Source organism: Phyllobates terribilis, unplaced genomic scaffold, assembly GCF_046119375.1.
Source record: "Phyllobates terribilis strain yellow unplaced genomic scaffold, ASM4611937v1 Scaffold_4__5_contigs__length_816908805, whole genome shotgun sequence".
In the NCBI taxonomy this organism is placed as follows: Eukaryota; Metazoa; Chordata; class Amphibia; order Anura; family Dendrobatidae; genus Phyllobates; species Phyllobates terribilis.
Window position 1 is genome coordinate 467,795,131 of NW_027362764.1, and position 24,498 is coordinate 467,819,628.

The 24,498-nt window shown below is 45.1% G+C and overlaps 1 protein-coding gene across 1 annotated transcript in view; it reads left to right on the forward strand.

Annotated features, from left to right (window-relative positions):
- Positions 1-24,498, forward strand: part of LOC141264369 (ovalbumin-related protein Y-like) — a 190,688-nt gene that overhangs the window by 105,427 nt on the left and 60,763 nt on the right. Inside the window, exons 3-4 of the mRNA XM_073676653.1 lie at positions 1,283-1,417; positions 5,273-5,390. Coding sequence (XP_073532754.1) covers positions 1,283-1,417; positions 5,273-5,390 — 253 coding nt within the window. The remainder of the gene's footprint in view (positions 1-1,282; positions 1,418-5,272; positions 5,391-24,498) is intronic.

The window sequence follows — 24,498 nt, forward strand, 5'->3', positions numbered from 1 at the left end:
TCCTCACAGATTTTAAAATACCATATATTTTAAATAAGCCGACCCGAGTATAAGCAGAGGCCCCTAATTTTACCACAAAAAACTGGGAAAACATATTGACTTGAGTATAAGCCTAGGGTGAGAAATGCAGCAGCTATTGGTAAATTTCCCCATCCTGGTATGTGTGGCACCCCCTCATCCCCCAATCCTGGTATGTGTGGCCTCCCCAACCCTTGTATGTGTGGCCTCCACAATCCCCCAATCCTGGTATGTGTGGCCTCCCTGGTATGTGTGACCTCCCCAATCCCCAATCCTGGTATGTGTGGCCTCCCCAATCCCGATATGTGTGGCCTTCCCAGTCCCCCCAATCCTGGTATGGGTGGCCTCCCCAATCCCCCAATCCTGGTATGTGTGGCCTCCCCAATCCCCCCCCAATCCTGGTATGTGTGGCCTCCACAATCCCCCCCCCCAATCCTGGTATGTGTGGCCTCCCCAATCCCCCGCAATCCTGGTATGTGTGGCCTCCCCAATCCCCCCCCATTCCTGGTATGTGTGGCCTCCCCAATCCCCCCTCCCCAATCTCCCCAATCCTACTATGTATGGCCCCAATCACTGCACACATAAAATAATAAACACTTATACTCACCTTCCTTCCTCACCTCTGCTCCAGCGCTGCGTCCTGTCTGCTCCAGCTCATGTCGGCATCTGAGCAACGCTCGCTCTCAGATCCCGAGGTGAGCTGCTGCTGCCAGCACATTCACGCTTCTCCATGCTGGGAAGCATGAATATGCATTCTCTTTAGCAGCGGGCACTGACAGCAGGAGCTGGGGCTCAGCGCTCCTCCTTGGCCGCTACTTAAGAGAATGAATATTCCCTCTTCTCCACACCCATAGGTGTGGAGAAGAGGGAATATTCATGTCCCTTTAGCAACGGGCACACGAGGTAGCTGCAGCAGCTGCTACAACGTGTGCCCTGCTCCTCCACCGCCGCAACCTCCCTGCCCCCAATACTCACCCTGGTTCCCACGCTGTTTGGGGCCCTCCTGGCTCATGGGCCCCCTTCCGGTCATGGGCCCCATAGCAGTGGCGTGGCCTGCCGCCATTGGCGGTACACCACCGCCCTTATCTATAGTTCATACAGAGATATTTGCTAAATGTATTTTTTGTTCCAATTGTCTAAATTGTGCAGATATGTGGTAATCCACATTGACATTCACCGAAAAATTATTTTCTATCAAACACATACATAAAGTTATGAATAGCTATTTGCTGAAATAGAAATTATGAATGTTTTTTTGTTTCAGGTTCTTCACTTTGAAAGCTGTTCTGATATACATTCTGGATTTAAACAGCTGTTATCTACAATAACTGAGTCTGAGGAGTATATACTTAATATTGATAGTACGCTCTTTGTTGAAGAAACATTTCAAATATCTGAAGTAAGGTAACTCTTAATTAAAAAGTAGATATAACTAGAGATGAGTGATTACGTTTTGTTAACCCTTTCGGCGAGTATGCTCGGGTCGAGCACCGAGTAGTTACAGCTGCTCGGTGTTATGTTTGAATCACTCCCGTGTGCATGATTTGCGACTGTTTGACAGCTTTAGTACATGTAAGGAATGTCTATTTCTTACACATTCCTCACAAGTATTAAAGTTGTCAAACAGTCGCAAATCATGCACACGGGAGAGATTCAAACATAACGCCGAGCAGCTGTAACTACTCGGTGCTCGGCCCGAGCATACTCGCCGAAAGGGTTAACAGAACATACTCGCTCATCACTAGACATAACATGTACAGTACAGACCAAAAGTTTGGACACACCTTCTCATTTAAAGATTTTTCTGTATTTTCATGACTATGATAATTGTACATTCACACTGAAGGCATCAAAACTATGAATTAACACACGTGGAATTATATACTTAACAAAAAAGTGTGAAACAACTGAAAATATGTCTTATATTCTAGGTTCTTCAAAGTAGCCACCTTTTGCTTTGATGACTGCTTTGCACACTCTTGGCATTCTCTTAATGAGCTTCAAGAGGTAGTCACTGGAAATGGTCTTCCAACAATCTTGAAGGAGTTCCCAGAGATGCTTAGCACTTGTTGGCCCTTTTGCCTTCACTCTGCGGTTCAGCTCACTCCAAACCATCTCGATTGGGTTCAGGTCTGGTGACTGTGGAGGCCAGGTCATCTGGCGTAGCACCCCATCACTCTCCTTCTTGGTCAAATAGCCCCTACACAGCCTGGAGGTGTGTTTGGGGTCATTGTCCTGTTGAAAAATAAATGATGGTCCAACTAAACGCAAACCGGATGGAATAGCATGCCGCTGCAAGATGCTGTAGTAGCCATGCTGGTTCAGTATGCCTTCAATTTTGAATAAATCCCCAACAGTGTCACCAGCAAAGCACCCCCACACCATCACACCTCCTCCTCCATGCTTCACGGTGGGAACCAGGCATGTAGAGTCCATCCGTTCACATTTTCTGCATCGCACAAAGACACGGTGGTTGGAACCAAATATCTCAAATTTGGACTCAACAGACCAAAGCACAGATTTCCACTGGTCTAATGTCCATTCCTTGTGTTCTTTAGCCCAAACAAGTCTCTTCTGCTTGCTGCCTGTCCTTAGCAGTGGTTTCCTATCAGCTATTTTATCATGAAGGCCGGCTGCACAAAGTCTCCTCTTAACAGTTTTTGAAGAGATATGTCTGCTGCTAGAACTCTGTGTGGCATTGACCTGGTCTCTAATCTGAGCTGCTGTTAACCTGCGATTTCTGAGGCTGGTGACTCGGATAAACTTATCCTCAGAAGCAGAGGTGACTCTTGGTCTTCCTTTCCTGGGGCGGTCCTCATGTGAGCCAGTTTCTTTGTAGTGCTTGATGGTTTTTGCAACTGCACTTGGGGACACTTTCAACGTTTTCCCAATTTTTCGGACAGACTGACCTTCATTTCTTAAAGTAATGATGGCCACTCGTTTTTCTTTACTTAGCTGCTTTTTTCTTGCCATAATACAAATTCTACAGTCTTCTGCACAACACAACTGATGGTTCCAACCCCATTTATAAGGCAAGAAATCCCACTTATTAAACCTGACAGGGCACACCTGTGAAGTGAAAACCATTTCCGTTGACTACCTCTTGAAGCTCATCAAGAGAATGCCAAGAGTGTGCAAAGCAGTCATCAAAGCAAAAGGTGGCTACTTTGAAGAACCTAGAATATAAGACATATTTTCAGTTGTTTCACACTTTTTTGTTAACTATATAATTCCACATGTGTTAATTCATAGTTTTGATGCCTTCAGTGTGAATGTACAATTTTCATAGTCATGAAAATACAGAATTTTTTTTAAATGAGAATGTGTGTCCAAACTTTTGGTCTGTACTGTATATGCAAGTGTGAACAGAGCCTAATTCTGTAAATTGTAATAACTAAATTATATAAGTAGATATACTGGATATTTAGTTATTTATTTAGTACTGTTAAGTTACTTGCTCAAAAAATTTACTTAAATACCTCATAAAAATTCCTGAGCTCCCCTGATTTTGTCGCTCTTTTCTGTTTTGTTCTGCATCGCTCCTTTTCAGAAGTATTCACATTTGTTGCTTAAGAAGAGCACTATGTGAAATCTCTGCTTGCAGGAAAAAATGGACGTTTCTTCAGTCTTCTCTGGGGGCATGTGCTTTTAAACCTCTCAGATGCTGCAAATCACAGCTTAGCAGCACCCGTGACTGCTAATCAGCTGCTGACCTGTGACTGGCAGCATCTAGGAGAGAGGGGTGAAAGCACACACCCCCAGAAAAGAGAAGAATGAATAAATGTTCAGTTGGACTGCAAGTAGAGATTTCACATGATGTGCTCAAAAAGCAATACCAGTTAATATCCTTATGGAGTGACACAGTTCATTTTCAAACGAAAGACATTTCAATTATAAATGAGTAAAACTAATTAAATGAAGATTCATTATGATCTGTAAAATGCAGACACCATTTACAATACCAGTATTCTCTAAATGGACCAAATAGAGAAGGTATTAGAACATGGTCAAATACGGCTATGGCTAAATGGCAACTGTCATCATCCAATAGAAATTTTCAGACTGGTTTGAGTTGTGGTTTTCCCATTTGGAGTCACATACGAGCTTTAAGTTTGTGGCTAACATTGAAACCTATAGGGATAAAAGTAACAATTTATTTGTAACATGCACCCAAAAATCCAACAGGGTTGAGTTTCTTGCAATGGTTAGGGGAGTTCAAGGGTCCCAGTGTAACCCCATTACATGTCGTTGCACAAAACATGTCATTGTGTTCTCCTACACACTTGAAAATAGCACCTATATTTAGTTGACAGCTTGACACATTTTCTATTATTCTCAGCTGTTTTCTTTGTAAAGGTTTTCATCTGTATTGTCATTTGTATTCCATCTGTATGCATTCCATATGGAATTCACTTTTATACATGCGCAGTGAATAAAATTTACTAAAAGACCAAAAACAGTTTCCTATGATAATGGCAACGTATTCATAAATCCAATTTTTTTTGCATACCCATAGACTTAAATAGGTTAGCCTCATCAAAAATATGGAAGGGACTAGTGTATTCTGCAATTTATTTAAAGCATACATTTGGTCCCTGTAAAAAAAAAACAGTCATCTGAACAGCCCAACATTAGACTAGCCACATTAGTCTAAGTGCTGTTTGGTTTTCCAACGAACAACATTCATATGGAAAATATGGGAACATAGACTGAGCCAGAGCTGGTCTACAGATGAAGGAAACCTAACACATTCCTAACAAATTAAGCACTGGCGACCTAGTCAAGTTGCTGGCCAAAGGTGAGTTGACCTTAAGCTACAGTTGAAATATGTTCATTTGTTGTCCCAATGACCTGGTGAGTGGATGCCATAAGGTTTGTTCGATGCAGTGACGTGTATTGTGCATTCTATTGTTGAATACCATGCTTTGTTCAAATTCATAAAGGCTGTTAGCAGTTGAATAAGCTGCCAAGCTTATGGCTTTTTTTCTGGTAAAAGTGAAGTTGCTATTTGTTTACAAAAAGAAAGAGACAATCCATAATATTCTTGCAAAACATTCTTATTGCCCTAACTGCTTGGTTACACATTGTTACTAGTACTTGCACTAGCAGTAATTGCACTAGTAATGGTGAACATGTAGGGGCACATGGAATTCAAGAGTAATTAAACTATACAGTAAAAGGAAAAATATAAAAATGTGATTATTTATGTTCATGTAGTCAGAAGATATTACAATATATTATATTATTTTTATAGGCGTTCATCAATGTTTCTAAAATATACTACAACTCAAAACCAGAAGTAATTGACTTTAAAAGTAATCCAAGAGGTGCATGGGAATATATAGTTAATTACCTGAAAGGAAAGACAGAAGGTAAGACATAAAAACTGTTGCCACTAAATGAATATACAGTACTTTGAATTGCTTTACTGTTTGAATTTTAAAGGGAGCAATACAGCAGGATAGACAATTATACACTAAGTACATGGCAGCATTTTGTCTTTTAAAGCTGATTGCAGACAACCCCATTGTATGGGACATGTGCACAATATATATTCATACTTACCTTATCAAACTTCTTTCACTTTATTTTCAAATACCTTGGACTCCTCAGAAAAGTGTGCACTAATCAGGGACTAGTCCTGCCCTGTCTGTTGATAGCATGCCTACTGAGGCGTGACTAAGATGTCTTACATTCTCCTCATGGAACTGTAATGCTTGTGAATGTGACTTTGGGCATGCGATGTGGACTTCAAGCCTTTGGCGCATTGGCTGAGGTCCAGTGGACATGACCAAAGTTGCAGTGTTGACAAGTATTTGTGGGATTCAAAGTTCCTGGAAGAGATGCAGAAAAAGTTGTTCTAGCATATGTGGTACTTCTTAGTTAATATGTAAGAATCCCCCAAACTTCCACCATGCACAAGAATGCAGCAAAGAAGATGTCTCAAAATGTAATTGTTAGAAAACTTCTTGAGAGATACAAAGGGTAGAAGCTGTGATTCTTTTTTTTCCGTTGACAGAATTCAACATAGTGTGATACTGAAACATTTGTTAGTTCATAAGATTGTTTTATCTATTGTGTGAGTAAAATAAAACTAACTTAAAAAATAGCAGCACAGCATATCGCCAAATTACTGAAATGTTCCAAGGACTCTAATCAGAATATTTCAAATAATCCTAGGTTTTCCATTTTATTATTTTGCTAGCCAAGTTAACCAACTCCCAAGGCCCACATTCCAAGAGAATTACCACACGCAATATAGTAAACTTGTGTTGTGTATCAACTTGAGATATTAAACCTATAAATATGATGCACAACAATACTGTATATATAATATCAAATTTTTATTTATTTATCACATTAAAATAAAATAAAATCGCAAGGAAAAAACTGAACAAGAATAAAATTGACAGGAGATAGGGTTGTCACATGATATAAAAATTTCACAGTGATTGCTACTACACTGCTCAAAAAAATAAAGGGAACACTTAAACAACAGAATATACTGTAACTCCAAGTAAATCAAACTTCTGTGAAATCAAACTGTCCACTTAGGAAGCAACACTGATTGACAATCAATTTCACATGCTGTTGTGCAAATGGAATAGACAATAGATGGAAATTATTGGCAATTATCAAGACACCCTCAATAAAGAAGTGGTTCTGCAGGTGGGGACCACAGACCACATCTCAGTACCAATGCTTTCTGGCTAATGATTTGGTCACTTTTGAATGTTGGTTGTGCTTTCACACTCGTAGTAGCATGAGACCGACTCTACAACCCACAAAAGATGCTCAGGTAATGCAGCTCATCCAGGATGGCACATCAATGCGAGCTGTGGCAAGAAGGTTTGCTGTGTCTGTCAGCATAGTGTCCAGAGGCTGAAGGTGCTACCAGGAGACAGGCCAGTACACCAGGAGACATGGAGGGGGCCGTAGGAGGGCAAAAACCCAGCAGCAGGACTGCTACCTCCGCCTTTGTGTAAGTAGGAACAGGAGGAGCACTGCCAGAGCCCTGCAAAATGACCTCCAGCATGCCACAAATGTGTATGTGTCTGCACAAACGGTTAGAAACCGACTCCATGAGGGTGGAATGAGGGCCCGACGTCCACAGATGGGGGTTGTGCTCACAGCCCAATACCGTGCAGGACGCTTGGCATTTGCCACGGAACACCAGGATTGGCAAAGTCGCCACTGGCGCCCTGTGCTTTTCACAGATGAAAGCAGGTTCACACTGAGCACATGTGACAGACGTGACAGAGTCTGGAGATGCCGTGGAGAGCAATCTGCTGCCTGCAACATCCTTCAGCATGACCGGTTTGGCAGTCGGTCAGTAATGGTGTGGGGTGGAATTTCTGTGGAGGGCCGCACAGCCCTTCATATGCTCGCAAGAGGTAGCCTGACTGCCATTAGGTATCGAGATGAGATCCTCAGACCCCTTGTGAGACCATATGCTGGTGCGGTTGGCCCTGGGTTCCTCCTAATGCAGGACAATGCCAGACCTCATGTGGCTGGAGTGTGTCAGCAGTTCCTGCAAGATGAAGGCATTGAAGCTATGGACTGGCCCGCCCATTCCCCAGACCTGAATCCGATTGAGCACTTCTGGGACATCATGTTTCGCTCCATCCACCTACGTCACGTTGCACCACAGACTGTCCAGGAGTTGGCGGATGCTTTAGTCCAGGTCTGGGAGGAGATCCCACAGGAGACCATCCGCAACCTCATCAGGAGCATGCCCAGGCTTTGTACGGAGGTCATACAGGCACGTGGAGGCCACACACAATACTGAGCTACATTTTTACTTGTTTTAAGGACATTACATCAAAGTTGGATCAGCCTGTAGTGTGTTTTTCCACTTTAATTTTGGGGGTGACTCCAAATCCAGGCCTCCATTGGTTAATAAATTTGATTTCCATTGATGATTTTTGTGTGATTTTGTTGTCCGCACATTCAACTTTGTACAGAACAAAGTATTCAATGAGAATATTTCATTCATTCAGATCTAGGATGTGTTATTTGAGTGTTCCATTTATTTTTTTGAACAGTGTATATAACAATTGGATTAAATAGTAATAATACTATACAAAAAATCCTTGATAGCCAAAGCAGATGAATATAATGGGAAGTATTTGATAGTATTAATTCATATACACATGATTGGCATTAAATAACACATTCATCATGGAGATACTAAAAAGGAAAAAAAGGACCAAAATTGAACCAAAATAAGATGTACACTAGCTTGGTCAGCATATGAGAACATGATGGCACATAATAAATAATCAGATACAGACATGATTACATAATTAATTAAATGAGTAAAGTGAATCCATTATATAAATTACTATAATATAAGATGCAATTTATACTCTGATGACATAGTACATCAAAATGAAATCACACAGTGGTCAAAAAGACATTATATGAACCTCATGGTATACCTATAAAGTGACCTGTGCTATAAGGTGATAAGTGCTATGGAGTGATAAATATTAATAGTTAATAAGAGTAAAAGTGCCTGTATGAGAAGAAAAGGAAGGCGGACAGTTATGTACAAACTCTCTCTGTAAACCCCCCCAACACCGAATTTAGTGTAATGGTTAAAATATCAAAACACTAGGACTATGCGTTTTGAGCATTAAAACACTCTTACTCATAGTTTACACTGTGTTCCGAATTATTAGGCAAATGAGTATTTTGATCACATGATACTTTTTATACATGTTGTCCTACTCCAAGCTGCATAGGCTTGAGAGCGAACTACCAATTAAGTAAATCTGGTGATGTGCATCTCTGTAATGAGAAGGGGTGATGACTAATGACATCAACACCCTATATAAGGTGTGCTTAATTATTAGGCAACTTCCTTTCCTTTGGCAAAATGGGTCAGAAGAGAGTTTTGACGGGCTCTGAAAAGTCCAAAATTGTGAGATGTCTTGCAGAGGGATGCAGCAGTCTTGAAATTTCCAAACTTTTGAAGCGTGATCACCGAACAATCAAGCGTTTCATGGAAAATAGCCAACAAGGTCGCAAGAAGCGTGTTGGCCAAAAAAGGCACAAAATAACTGCCCATGAATTGAGGAATATCAAGCGTGAAGCTGCCAAGATGCCATTCGCCACCAGTTTTGCCATATTTCAGAGCTGCAACGTTACTGGAGTATCAAAAAGCACAAGGTGTGCAATACTCAGGGACATGGCCAAGGTAAGGAAGGCTGAAAAATTACCACCTTTGAACAAGAAAAATAAGATAAAACTTCAAGAATGGTTCAAGAAATATCTTAAGACTGATTTCTCAAAGGTTTTATGGACTGATGAAATGAGAGTGACTCGTGATGGGCCAGAGGCTGGATCAGTAAAGGGCAGAGAGCTCCACTCCGACTCAGAAGCCAGCAAGGTGGAGGTGGGGTACTGGTATGAGCTGGTATCATCAAAGATGAACTTGTGGGACCTTTTCGGGTTGAGGATGGAGTGAAGCTCAACTCCCAGACCTACTGCCAGTTTCTGGAAGACAACTTCTTCAAGCAGTGATACAGGAAGAAGTCAGTATGGTTCAAGAAAAACATGATTTTCATGCAGGACAATGCGCCATCTCATGCATCCAACTACTCCACAGCGTGGCTTGCCAGTAAAGGTCTAAAAGAAGAAAAAATAATGACATGGGCCCCTTGTTCACCTGATCTGAACCCCATAGAGAACCTATGGTCCATCATAAAATGTGAGATCTACAGGGAGGGAAAACAGTACACCTCTCGGAACAGTGTCTGGGAGGCTGTGGTGGCTGCTGCACGCAAAGTTGATTGAAAACAGATCAAGCAGCTGACAGAATCTATGGATGAAAGGCTGTTGAGTGTCATCATAAAGAAAGGTGGCTATATTGATCACTAATTATTTTGTTTTTTGCTTTTGCATGTCAGAAATGTTTATTTCTAAATTTTGTGCACTGATATTGGTTTACCTGGTGAAAATAAACAAGTGAGATGGGATTATATTTGTTTTTTTATTAAGTTGCCTAATAATTCGGGACAGTAATAGTTACCTGCACAAGCAGATATCCTCATAAGATAGCCAAATCTAAAAAAAGCCCACTCCAACTTCCAAAAATATTAAGCTTGGATATTTATGAGTCTTTTGGGTTGATTGAGAACATAGTTGTTGATCAATAATAAAAATAATCCTCTAAAATACAACTTGCCTAATAATTCAGAACACAGTGTATGATCGGCTATGATTAAAAGGGTATTCCCATTTCCAAAATCCTCTCCCAATATGGAGTAGGTGTAATAATGATAATATTAGCAAATACATCCGATTAGAAATGTAGAATAGTTTTTCTGATTCACTATGTCTCTTCCCTCATGTGCAGGCATTGCAGGACCTTAGCTATCCATGGTTTTAATGCTCAAAACGCATAGTCCTGGTGTTTTGATATTTTAACCATTTAATTCTTAGAGTATACCAAATAAAAAATGTTTTTATAGATATAATTTTTGCAGTATCTCGATATCCCTTTTTTCTACAATACACATATATACACATACGCCTTTAAATGTATTTTAATGCTTGAAATACATAGGCCTAGTGTTTTGATTTTTTTAACCATTTGATTTTTAGCATATATGTGAGGGGCACAGGATGGTAGTAGTGGCCAGGGGCTGCTGTTGTTCTTTCACACCCTGGCTTCCCATGAAAAAAAGATAGTGTCTAGTGTTGAGCCACCCCCGTAGTGTTCGAGTTCGGTTCGGTTCGTCGAACACCCGTGTGTTCGCTGAACTGTTCGTCGAACTGTTCGTCGAACACCTTCGAACACCGTTAAAACCAATGGCAGGCAAACAAAAACACATAGAAACACATAGAAAACACCTTAAAAGGTGTCCAAAAGCTGACAAACTGCTCAGAAGACATAACTAACACATGGAAAAGTGACAAGTACATATAGTCATGCGAAAATAAAAGAGGTGGAGGAGTAAAAGGAGGGGGAGACACAGATATAGGCATGTCATGCCCTTCTAAAATCCAAAAAGTGAGAAGCCGACACGGCCAGTCCGCTCCTGCCCGTGCCACCTCCGTGTCGCCGGGATTGTGCCAGAGCCGCGGTGAACCCTGATGGCCAGCCCTCCTCTCCCAATACTGGTGCCTGTCCGCTGGTGGGTCGAGCGAGCCCCCCTGTGGTGGAGGCAGCTCTAAGCTTTTTAATTTAAATTGTCTCTCTAATTTGAATGAATACACTTTAAATCCATTTACAAGGATCTATTGGAGGGCAAGTCTCATGCCAGCAGCCGCGTAATTCCAGCTCCAGTAGCGTCCACTAAAGCTGCTGCAGTTAAAAAGCTTTTATAAGGATCGAGCTCGGCTGTCCACCGCAAGGCATCCTACTGCCAGTCCCAGCCCCTATGCCTTGGGGTGCCTCCTGATGCTCTTCACTGAGTATCCCATGGTCCCGAAGCATTTCCTTTGAAAAAATTAAGTGTCTAAACTACAGGTGGTGTAGCTTGCTTAACAGCCGGGATAATCCGCTGACTAGCAGACACTGCTACTAGGCACAAAGTATTTCCTGGGCTAGATGCAGTTAAAAATTTGTAATTAGATACTCTCGTTGGATGCTGAGAAAGCATTCCATAGAGTCTCCTGGCACGCCATATAAGATTCTCTTAAAAAGCTTGGGGTAGGAATCTAGGGGACCCTTTTATAGCCAAAATCACGGCCCTGTATCACAATACGTCACCTAGGCTGAAGATAAATGGAACTGTAGCACCCTGAGGGCTCGGTTGCTACAGAGGTATTGCACCTCACCCAGAGGTGTGATATCTCACTCTCAGGTAAGGATGGAGTGTGGATCAGGACCCGACACCTGCATGCATTACACCACATTGCCGTGGGGCAGGGCGACCAATATGCCTCTGAGATGGGCACGACAGTCCCTGTCCCTGGCTGGAGTGGGGGGAGGGAACACTGAGGAAGGGGAACCCTGTAGTGCAGGAGCAGGGAGGAAGCAGTTCCTGGGTGCATTGAGAAGGGAGTATAAAAGGTGGGCACCATCTTAGTTCAGTGCAGAGAAGTCTGAGCAGAAGTGTCAGGGAGCAGGGGCTCTGCATGAGCTCTGCTCCGGAGGCGGGCCTAGTAACAGAGGCCCAGACCTGGAAGAGGGAGAAGGAAGGAAGAGGAGCGGAGAAGGCTCCAGGAACGAGGAATGAGGGGATCCCAGGGGTGCGGACGGGCGAGTCGCCACCGCACGCCCGAATCCACCTGCGTGGAGGGGTCAGGCCAAAGGGGGAGACTGGTCCCCGAAACTAGTGGAGGCAGGAAACGACCCTCAGCTAGAAACCGGAGGCTGTGACATTTTACGTGGCGCAGCCGCTCGCTACACCCGCTAGGAAGGCACCACATAGGGTCAGGGAAACTGGCACCAAGTTTACCAAGAGGAGGCCCGAGGCAGCCGGACAGAAGGGTTGGTAAGAAAGGCCAGACAAAGGACACACAAAGGGGGTCCTGTGAAGCGCTCCAAAGTTATCTGGGAGTTGTCTGAGTCCCTCACCTGGTGAGCACAGTACGACGTGGGCAGCCGTTACCTGCAGACGTGGTCTGGATAATAAGAACTGTGAGTAAAGGCCCTGGACTGCATCACTGACTCCGTGTCATTACTGCTGTTGCCCTGCACCATCACCCCCATCCTCCGCATACACTGCCCTGAGGCTATACTCCTCCCGTGGGGAGTTATGCTACGCTCTGCTGCACCCACAACACCAGCCTCAGCAGTCTGCCCTGCAGCGGCGGTTCACTCTGACCGCAATCCACGGATGGCGTAGTCGGACATTTAAACATCAAAACCACATAAATAGTTCTGCCACTGGTTTGACCACCCTGAGCCACGGAACCGGGTCGCCGCCACGAAGACTACAACCACCAGCATCCACCAAAAAGGGTCCGGCTCCGGGTGTCCCAAGGCCCAGGGGGTGCATCAGAACATTTTCATCACCTTTCACAATCACCAATGGGACAAGGCAGGGATGTCCTCTGTCCCCTCTCTTATACATCCTAGTGACGGAGCACCTGCTCTCATCAATTCGCCATAACCCCAATCTTAGGTGGATTGAGGTGGGAGGCACCGAGTACAAGTGCTCTCTATTTGCTGATGATGTCCTAGTATATATCACTCAATCACATATATCCATCCATGCTGTTATGGCTGAAATAGATCACTTTGTTACATGGTCAAATTTTAAAATCAATGCAGCGAAGTCTGAGGCCCTTGATGTCTCCCTCCCCAAATCCATATAGGATTCCATCCAGTCCAACTTTCCCTTTGCCTGGCCCTCACAGGGTATCAAATACTTAGGAATTCCTATTCATAGAGACCTCTCCCATCTATGTTATCTTAATTTTGGGCCCTTTATTGAACAACTCCATACAGACCACGGTTGGCAAGTTAGAACTGTAAGATTCACTACGTGAACCACTGGTGTTTTGTGGAAAAGCACATGTACACTGCGTTCCAAATTATTATGCAAAAAGTGTTTAGGAGTGATAAGGGAAGAATTTGTTTGTTTGTCAGTTAAACTCATTGATGGTGATGTGTGTCAGGGCTCTTTATATCACTGTAAGCAATTGCAGACACCTGTGCTAATTAGTTTGGCAGGTGTGTCCAATGAAAGGCAAGACTACTTAAGAAGGTTGTCTCACATTATTAAGCAGCCTACATTTTCTGCCAAAATGGGAAAGAAAAAGGATGTGTCGGCTGCTGAGAAGCAACAAATTGTGGAGTGTTTAGGTCAAGGCATGACTACAATCAACATTGTGCGATGATCAGGATGAAGTGTCTTGGCAATCAAGAAGTATGTAGCTGATTCACAGTACACACGTGTGCGTGCTGATAAGGGCAAATTGAGGACTCTTTCCTACAGGCAATTACGTCAGGTTGAAAGAGCAGCGGCAAAAAAGCCTTGTCATAGCAGCAGACAAATTTTTGAAGCTGCTTGTGCCTCCAACGTCCCCCGAACAACAAGATGCAGGGTCCTTCAGAGGTTTGCAGCTGTGCATACGCCATCCTGTCGACCTCCTCTATCCACTTCACACAAGCAGAAACGGCTCCAGTGGGCCAAACATTACATGAAGACTGATTTCAAAACTGTTTTGTTCACGGATGAGTGCCATGCAGCGCTCGATGGTCCAGATGGATGGAGTGGAGGATGGCTGGTTGATGGACACCCCACGCAAACACGGCTACAGCGCCAACAAGGAGGAGGTGGAGTAATGTTTTGGGCTGGAATCATGGGGAGAGAGATTGTCGGCCCCTTTAGGATCCCTGAAGGCGCTAAAGATGAACTCCATAATGTATGTGGATTTTCTCAAACAGCACTTCCTGCCATGGTTCAAGAAGAAGAACCGTGTATTTCACAGCAAGATCATTTTTCTGCATGATAATGCACCATCTCATGCTGCACATAAAACATCTGCATCTCTGGCTGATATGGGCATAAAAGGGGACAAACTTATGGTGTGACCCCCATGCTCCCCTGACCTGTACCCCATTCAGAACCTTTGGAGCATCATTAAAAGGAGTGTCTATGATGGCGGGAGGCAGTTCACATCTAAGCAACAGCTCTGGGAGGGTATTCTGTCCTCATGCAAAACAATTGAAGCAGAAACCATCCAAAACCTGACAAATTCAATGGACGAGAGAGATCAGAAGCTCCTTTCGAACAAGGGGTCCTATGTGAAAATGTAACATCACCTAGAATAAAGTTTTGAGTTGAAAACTGTTTGATTTCAGTTTCTAACAACCTGCTAATGCTTATAATTTCAAAAATGACCATTTTTTTGGTCTTTATTAAAATGAAAAGGTTGATCGAAAAGTTTGGGGGATCTAAGAGTGTGGCAACCCAGTAGTCATGATTACTTCGAATTCTGACAATATGAGGGTCATGCTGCAGGTAGTGCAGCAAGAAGGCACTTATGTGTCTTGCGCATCTCGGAGCCCCAAAATTATTTTCCGGGCTAGATGCAGCTAAAAATTATTATTAATTTTAAATCTGGTGAAGCTTTAGTATAGATGGCCTAATAGGATCAGTGCTGCACACTGCTACAAAGCCCAAATTATTTTCCAGTCAAGATACAGATAAACATGATTAGTAATTTTAAATCTGGTGGAGCTTATTATAGATGGCCTAATAGAATCAGTTCTGCACACTGCTACAAAGCCCAAATTATTTTCCAGCCAAGATACAGATAAACATGATTAGTAATTTGAAAGCTTAAAACGGTTGGTAGTTTGATTTTAACCAATCATCAAGCTTTTACTCTCCCCAGGATGACACAGGGGTAGAAAAGTCGTTTCGGATCCATGATTTGTTCATCTTTATGAACGTGAGTCTGTCTACATTATCAGTGGAGAGCCGCGTGCGCTTATCTGTCAGCACACCACCAGCAGCGCTGAACACACGTTCAGACAGAACGCTGGCTGCGGGGCATGACAAGATCTCCAAGGCGTAAGTGGCTAGCTCCGGCCATTTATCCAGATTGGAAGCCCAAAAAGAGCAAGGGTCCAGTGACACAGTCGTGGCTTCAATGTTTACTTGGAGATACTCCTGTACCATCGTCTCTAGGCATTGACTATGTGTCAGACTTCTTGTCTCCTGTGGCCTTGCAAAGGATGGGCTAAAAAAGTGGTGAAATGATTCCGCAAAATTGATGTTACCAGCAGATACTGTGGTTCTGTTACGGTTTGAGTGCTGAACACTTGATGGTCCCACGGTTGGCAAGTTGGAACTGTGAGATTCACTACGTGCACCACTGGTATTTTGTGGAAAAGCACATGTAAGATTCTGCAACAGTCTCTGCTGATACTCCTGCATGCGTGCATCCCTTTCTATGGCAGGAAAAATTTCTGCAAATTTACTTTTGTACCGGGGATCTAACAGTGTGGCAACCCAGTAGTCAGGATTATTTCTAATTCTCACAATTCGAGGGTCATGTTGCAGGTAGTGCAGCAAGAAGGCACTCATGTGTCTTGCGCCTCCAGGAGCACCAAGTCCCTGTTGTGTTGGTGGCGAGGTAACAATCATGCTTGCTTCCTCTGTCCTCTCCCCCCAACCTCGCACAACAGAAATGTGATCAAGGTCTCCCTCATCTGATGAGTCTTCCATCAGTTCGTCCTCCACTTCTTCCTGGGCTCCTGCGCCTTCCTCACTAGTTTGGCTGCTACCATGCGCCCTGATAAAACCATCTCCCCCACCCTCACATGCCTGCCGCCTTGGTGCTGCCGACCGTCTGGACCTTGCAGATGTTAGCCCTTCCGCATACAACTCCTCCTCCTCTACTTCCTCCACCTCCTCTTGTGCCACCACCTGACTCCGAATTCTGTTTAACATGTGCTCCAGCATGTAAATCACCGGAATAGTCATGCTGATAATCATCGTCAGCACTAAACATCTTCGTCGCCATTTCAAAACTGTGCAGAAGGGTGCATAGGTCCCTGATCTGAGACCACTCCTCCAGCGTGATTTGCCCCACCTCTCAATCTCATTGGCCCAGGCTATACGTCAGAACGTATTGCACCAGGGCTTGTCGGTGCTGCCACAGTCGCTGCAACATGTGCAGAGTTGAATTCCACCGGGTAGGTACATCGTATTTTAGTCGGTGAAGTGGCAGGCCCAACGACTTCTGTAGAGATGTAAGTCGCTGAGCTGCGGGATGCGAACGGCGGAAGTGAGCACACAGCGACCGTGCCCTCTGCAGAAGGCCATCTAGTCTGGGATAGTGGGCTAAAAATTGCTGGACAACCAGGTTCAACACGTGAGCCATAAAAGGCACGTGTGTGACATTGCCCCGGCGAAGGGCCGCACCCAGGTTTGCAGCATTGTCGCACACGGCCTTCCCTGGTTTCAGGTCCAGTGGAGACAACCATTCATGAAATTGGTTCTCCAGAGCTGACCACAACTCCTCAGCTGTGTGACTCACAATTCCCAGACATTTCAAAGTAAAAACCGCCTGATGACGTTGAGCCCTACTGCCAGCATAGTAAGGCGGTGTGCAGGATCCCTTCTGCGCAGTTAGAAAGCTTGTGGCATGACCAGACAGGCTTTGGGTGCAGGTGGAGGACCGAGAGGAGGTTGAAGAGGCAGAAGCAGTGGAGGAACTTTGACATAAAGAGGATTGACGCACAACTCGTGGGGATGGCAAGACTTGGACAGCAGCCCCTTGTCCTGCTGTCACCATAGTTACCCAGTGCCCAGTCAGCGACATGTAACGCCCCTGTCCATGCCTACTCGTCCAAGTGTCTGTGGTGAAATGCACCCTGTCACACACAGAGTTTCTCAAAGAAGCGGTGATGTTGTGTGCGACATGCTGGTGGAGCGCAGGCACACCTTTCTTTGAGAAGTAGTGCCGACTGGGCATCTGGTACTGGGGCACTGCGACGGACATAAGGTCTCGAAAATCCTCTGTGTCCACCAGGCGGAAAGGCAGCATTTCTGTAGCCAAGAGCTTGCAGATGGTGAAATTCAACCTCTTAGCTTTTTCTTGGCTACGAGGAAATGGTCTTTTACTTGTCCACATCTGAGGGACCGAGGGCTGGCTATTGTGCTTAGACGGGGTTGATAAGGGTGTCCCCGGCAAACTGCCGGTCTGTGAGGAAGATGCAGGCGGACATGTTAGGTTGCCTTGATCCAAAGGTGGTGCTATCGATGTCGGACAGCGCTCAACACCAGCTGGTGTTACCACCTCCAAAGAAAATGATGACCTGCCAATCACGCTGGCTGTTGCGGGTAAAGAGGTGGCAGGTCTGCGCCCCAAAACAGGTGTGACTGCTGTCCCCCCAGTCACAGAGGATGAAGAGGCCGCGGATGCACAAGATATGGCAGACGGTGGTTGGCCCGGCCGGCTAGTCCGCATTGTAGCACACTGAGCTTCCCACTGCAACTTATGCTTCATGTCCATGTGCCGGTTCATGCATGAAGTACTCAAACTATGTATTTTTTGGCCTCTACTTAGCTTTTGCTGACAAATGTTACAGATAACACGAGTTGGGTCATCTTTATCGATCTGAAAAAATGCCCAGGCTATGCAAGGCTTAGCACCCATGCGACCTGAAGAGCCACCACAACTTGTGGTGAGAGGCAGAGTTGTGTTTGAGGATGCAGTTGTTGACGTGCTTCCAGTGCTACATCTCTGTCCAGGAAGGCGCAACCTGACCTCGTCATCACTAGCATCTTCCTCCACCTCCTCTGCTGACCTCATCTCTTGGCTGACTGTGGGTTGACAGTAAGTGGGATCTCCAACCTCATCATCATCACCCTGTGCGTTATCATACCCGTCGTCCTCAGAGCCAACCTGTTCCTGCCCTGACAAAAAACTAAAGTTGTCGCTCCAATCAGGTATTTGAGTCTTATCATCGTCTTCCTCATTGTCTCCACCAACAGGAGTTACAGTTTGGGAATGAGGGTCTACATTATGGTCAGAACCTTCTGCGTCTGGTCCTGGATCCGACTCATAAAGATTCTGGGCATCAGTGCAGATCATTTCCTCGTCTGGATTCACAGAAGCGCTGGAGTCGACCTCTGATTCCCAGGCTATAGTATGAGTAAACAGCTCTGCAGACTCAACCATCTGTTCTACCTCATACTCAGACGGGCAGCTGGAGATTTGGGAGCTGTGAGGAAGCAAGTGCGATTGGGGTGACACCTTTGAGGACTGGAGTATTTGTGATGTTGAAGTTGATGTGGAGGAGAGCCCACTTAAAGGAGCACTTGATATACGTTGAAGCACCTGCTGTTTTTGTGCCTCATCTGGAATTTGTAGCGATTGGCGTGGCCGTAAGAAAGGGATCTTATCACATTGTCCGCTAAAAGAAGTAGACATTTTAGTTTGGCTGGAAGATGGTCTTTCTTCTGCAGATGTTACTGTTGCTTTAACACCTACCCCATGGACACAACCTTTTTTCCCCTTCCCAACACGCCTATTCCCCTTTCCACCAGCAGCAGGCCTTTTTCCACTCATTTTGGTGGTTAACTAATTCACAACTCTGGAGTTGTTTGCACAAAAAAACAATGGATGGGAACCGAGCAGAGCTGAGTGGCCAAACTGTGGTATTAGGCCAAAACTATTGGCTGGGTTAGATGCAGAAAAAAATTATATTCAATTTGCAACCTGATGGAGGTCTGTATAGATGGATTAATAGAACAAGTCCCACACACAGCTAGAAGCCCAATATTTTTTCAGAGGTAGATGCAGAAAAAAATATATTCAGTTTGCAACCTGATGGAGGTCAGTATAGATGGACTAATACAACAAGTCCCACACACAGCTAGAAGCCCAATATTTTTTCAGAGGTAGATGCAGAAAAAAATATATTCAGTTTGCAACCTGATGGAGGTCTGTATAGATGGATTAATAGAACAAGTCCCACACACAGTTAGAAGCCCAATATTTTTTCAGAGGTAGATGCAGAAAAAAATATATTCAGTTTGCAACCTGATGGAGGTCTGTATAGATGGATTAATAGAACAAGTCCCACACACAGCTAGAAGCCCAATATTTTTTCAGAGGTAGATGCAGAAAAAAATATATTCAGTTTGCAACCTGATGGAGGTCAGTATAGATGGACTAATACAACAAGTCCCACACACAGCTACAAGCCCAATATTTTTTCAGAGGTAGATGCAGAAAAAAAATATATTCAGTTTGCAACCTGATGGAGGTCTGTATAGATGGATTAATAGAACAAGTCCCACACACAGCTAGAAGCCCAATATTTTTTCAGAGGTAGATGCAGAAAAAAATATATTCAGTTTGCAACCTGATGGAGGTCTGTATAGATGGATTAATAGACCAAGTCCCACACACAGCTAGAAGCCCAATATTTTTTCAGAGGTAGATGCAGAAAAAAATATATTCAGTTTGCAACCTGATGGAGGTCTGTATAGATGGATTAATAGAACAAGTCCCACACACAGCTTGAAGCCCAATATTTTTTCAGAGCTAGATGCAGAAAAAAATTATATTCAATTTGCAACCTGATGGAGGTCAGTATAGATGGACTAATAGAATGATGCTATGCCCAAAAGATTTTACTTCACTAGGTGCAGTAAAAAAATTGGTATTCTATACACAGGTGGTATATCTTGCAACACAGATAGGCTACTCCACTGACTAACACACTCTGCAATAGGCCAAAAAGGATTAGCTTTGCTAGATTCAGCCAAATGCTGTGAAAAAAACTTGCACAGCACTGGCACAGACCTGCCTGGCAAAAACTGATAGCAACTGATGTAACCTAGTCCTGAAAAGGACTCCAATTACAATTAGTCTTTACTCCCACAATCTATCTATTTAAGAGCACAGACCTGCCTGATAAAAGTCGTAGGAAATGCTGTAACCTAGTCCTTAAAAGGACTGCAATCACAACTATTCCCTACTCCCAAGCTATCTGTAGATTTGTGCGAAAATTGGCTTGAAATTAACAAGGTATAGCGCACACAGCAACAGCGGTGCCGTCTAACACGCAGCTGCAGCAGTGAGAAAATGGTGGCGACGGGGAAAATGGCTTGGTCTTATAGGGCAAGGACATGTGACATACACTGCCAATGACACATGCCCTTGCTTGTGTGAAAAAAAGCACTTCGCTCCGTGTGTGCGCTGCTGATAGGCTGACAGATTGCACCTCCCCACTGCAAATGCGGGAAAGAGAAAAAAAAATGGAGATCTTCATTGTTCCTGCAGAGATCCATCCCCTGCCCCTCCCCCCACCCCGCTGTACACTCAAACTGTGTATTAACATTAATTTTCATCATTACTGAGAAAAAATCCAGTTATGATTTTGGTGCACGAACAGTTACCGAACATAACCTCGAACAGCCGAATATTTCTCAAATTGTTCGTGTTCGCCGAACGGCTCGAACACCGCCCAAAACAGCTCGAATTTGAGATTGGCGAACAGTTCGAGTAGAACAACGCTCATCTCTAATAGTGTCCCTTCTGTCATGTGATCTGCATTGCTCATCCTGAGCTCTCCCTTCATCTTCTGGTGCCCTAGGCCCCTGAGTTACTCTTCTTATCTTTATAGCTCCCATGCTTCCTGGCCCACCTTCCTGCTTCAGCATCCCACCTGGCTCCCCTTGGGAGATGAAAGAGGCACCCTTTACCATGCCTGATTCAGGCCGTAGGCACCGGATTTCCTGGAAGATACCACTGAAAGTACTGGCAGCTGTCTGCATTCTGTCTCTCCTTTCCAATCCTGTACTTTCCGTACTTTTCCAGGCCCACTGGCCTAATCTGCCTTTCCTCAGATCTCTTCCTCTCCAGCACTCTCTTAAATGTTGCAATTAACACTCACTTAACTCTATTTGACTAGAACCAGGAAATACTCCTCCTATTTATCACTTCACCCCCCTCCCATCTGGGAAATTCCCTGAACCTCATAACTATTACCTATCTTTCTTACACTACAGTGCCTCCTTCTGCACCCTCTGTTCCTAACCAACCGTATCTTGTTCCTACACCTATATCTTATCCTTCCCCTATATTATTACATCATAAAACATATTTTACGCCATTTTGTGCACATTACGTCTGGAGCCTGCATTCTACATGCATAGGGAGAGATTGCTGAGCTGCTAGGGAGAGTATTTAGGCCTCTTGATCAAACAAAAGCCCTTGTAAGGGCTACCTGCAGTGTGTACTAGTTCTTTGTTTAAAGGAGCCGCTCACTAGCTCCATAATACCACCAAAAAATAGCTCTTTTCAGAGCTAAAGACTCACAACAAAGTCAGAGTACAGGGGAGAGCTTGTGTATTAGCTAGGGAGAGGATAAAGTATTCTTCCAGTGTCCATCTTAAAACAGCTCTTGTCAGAAGCAAAGCAATATTTTTCCTGCACACACAGAGTTAGCATTGTGTGCTGCCTTTTTTTTACTTTTTATTTTTTTAGCACTGGTCTGTTTTCCCTGCTGTTTCAGGGGTCAGAGCCTACCTTCTGTCCGTATTAGTGTACGTAAAAAATCTTTGATTGACTTGCACAAACCAGTAGTCCAAACATTTCCTACTGCCTGCTACAAACAAGCACCAGGCCATTTTAACCACTATTCTGGGGTGTCAGCCTACCTTCTGTCCATATTAGTCTACGCAAAAAATCTTTGATTGCCCTGCACAAAGCAGTAGTCCAAACATTTCATACTGCCTGCTACAAACAAGCACCAGGCCATTTTAACCACTATTTTGGGGTGTCAGCTAGTGTTGAGCCACCCCCGTAGTGTTCGAGTTTGGTTCGGTTCGTCGAACACCCGTGTGTTCGCCGAACTGTTCGTCGAACTGTTCGTCGAACACCTTCGAACACCGTTAAAACCAATGGCAGGCAAGCAAAAACACATAGAAACACATAGAAAACACCTTCAAAGGTGTCCAAAAGCTGACAAACTGCTCAGAAAACACAACTAACACATGGAAAAGTGACAAGTACATATAGTCATGCGAAAAGAAAAGAGGTGGAGGAGTAAAAGGAGGGGGAGACACAGATATAGGCATGTCATGCCCTTCTAAAATCCAAAAAGTGAGAAGCCGACACGGCCAGTCCGCTCCTGCCCGTGCCACCTCCGTGTCGCCGGGTTTGTGCCAGAGCCGCGGTGAACCCTGACGGCCAGCCCACCTCTCCCAATGCTGGTGCCTGTCCGCTGGTGGGTCGAGCGAGCCCCCCTGTGGTGGAGGCAGCTCTAAGCTTTTTAATTTAAATTGTCTCTCTAATTTGAATAAATACACTTTAAATCCATTTACAAGGATCTATTGGAGGGCAAGTCTCATGCCAGCAGCCGCGTAATTCCAGCTCCAGTAGCGTCCACTAAAGCTGCTACAGTTAAAAAGCTTTCATAAGGATCGAGCTCGACTGTCCACCGCAAGGCATCCTACTGCCAGTCCCAGCCCCTATGCCTTGGGGTGCCTCCTGATGCTCTTCACTGAGTATCCCGTGGTCCCGAAGCATTTCCTTTGAAAAAATTAAGTGTCCAAACTACAGGTGGTGTAGCTTGCTTAACAGCTGGGATAATGCGCTGACTAGCAGACACTGCTACTAGGCACAAAGTATTTCCTGGGCTAGATGCAGTTAAAAATTTGTAATTAGATACTCTCGTTGGATGCTGAGAAAGCATTCCATAGAGTCTCCTGGCACGCCATATATGATTCTCTTAAAAAGCTTGGGGTAGGGGTCTAGGGGACCCTTTTATAGCCAAAATCACGGCCCTGTATCGCAATACGTCACCTAGGCTGAAGATAAATGGAACTGTAGCACCCTGAGGGCTCGGTTGCTACAGAGGTATTGCACCTCACCCAGAGGTGTGATATCTCACTCTCAGGTAAGGATGTAGTGTGGATCAGGACCCGACACCTGCATGTATTACACCATATTGCCGTGGGGCAGGGCGACCAATATGCCCCTGAGATGGTCACAACAGTCCCTGTCCCTGGCTGGAGTGGGGGGAGGGAACACTGAGGAAGGGGAACCCTGTAGTGCAGGAGCAGGGAGGAAGCAGTTCCTGGGTGCATTGAGAAGGGAGTATAAAAGGTGGGCACCATCTTAGTTCAGTGCAGAGAAGTCTGAGCAGAAGTGGCAGGGAGCAGGGGCTCTGCATGAGCTCTGCTCCGGAGGCGGGCCTAGTAACAGAGGCCCAGACCTGGAAGAGGGAGAAGGAAGGAAGAGGAGCGGAGAAGGCTCCAGGAACGAGGAACGAAGGGATCCCTGGGGTGCGGACGGGCGAGTCGCCACCGCACGCCCGAATCCACCTGCGTGGAGGGGTCAGGCCAAAGGGGGAGACCGGTCCCCGAAACTAGTGGAGGCAGGAAACGACCCTCAGCTAGAAACCGGAGGCTGTGACATTTTATGTGGCGCAGCCCCTCGCTACACCCACTAGGAAGGCACCACATAGGGTCAGGGAAACTGGCGCCAAGTTTACCAAGAGGAGACCCGAGGCAGCCGGACAGAAGGGTTGGTAAGAAAGGCCAGACAAAGGACACACAAAGGGGGTCCTGTGAAGCGCTCCAAAGTTATCTGGGAGTTGTCTGAGCCCCTCACCTGGTGAGCACAGTACGACGTGGGCAGCCGTTACCTGCAGACGTGGTCTGGATAATAAGAACTGTGAGTAAAAGCCCTGGACTGCATCACTGACTCTGTGTCGTTACTGCTGCTGCCCTGCACCATCACCCCCATCCTCCGCATACACTGCCCTGAGGCTATACTCCTCCCGTGGGGAGTTATGCTACGCTCTGCTGCACCCTCAACACCAGCCTCAGTGGTCTGCCCTGCAGCGGCGGTTCACTCTGACCGCAATCCACGGGTGGCGTAGTCGGACATTTAAACATCAAAACCACATAAATAGTTCCGCCACTGGTTTGACCGCCCTGAGCCACGGAACCGGGTCGCCGCCACGGAGACTACAACCACCAGCATCCACCAAAAAGGGTCCGGCTCCGGGTGTCCCAAGGCCAAGGGGGTGCATCAGAACAT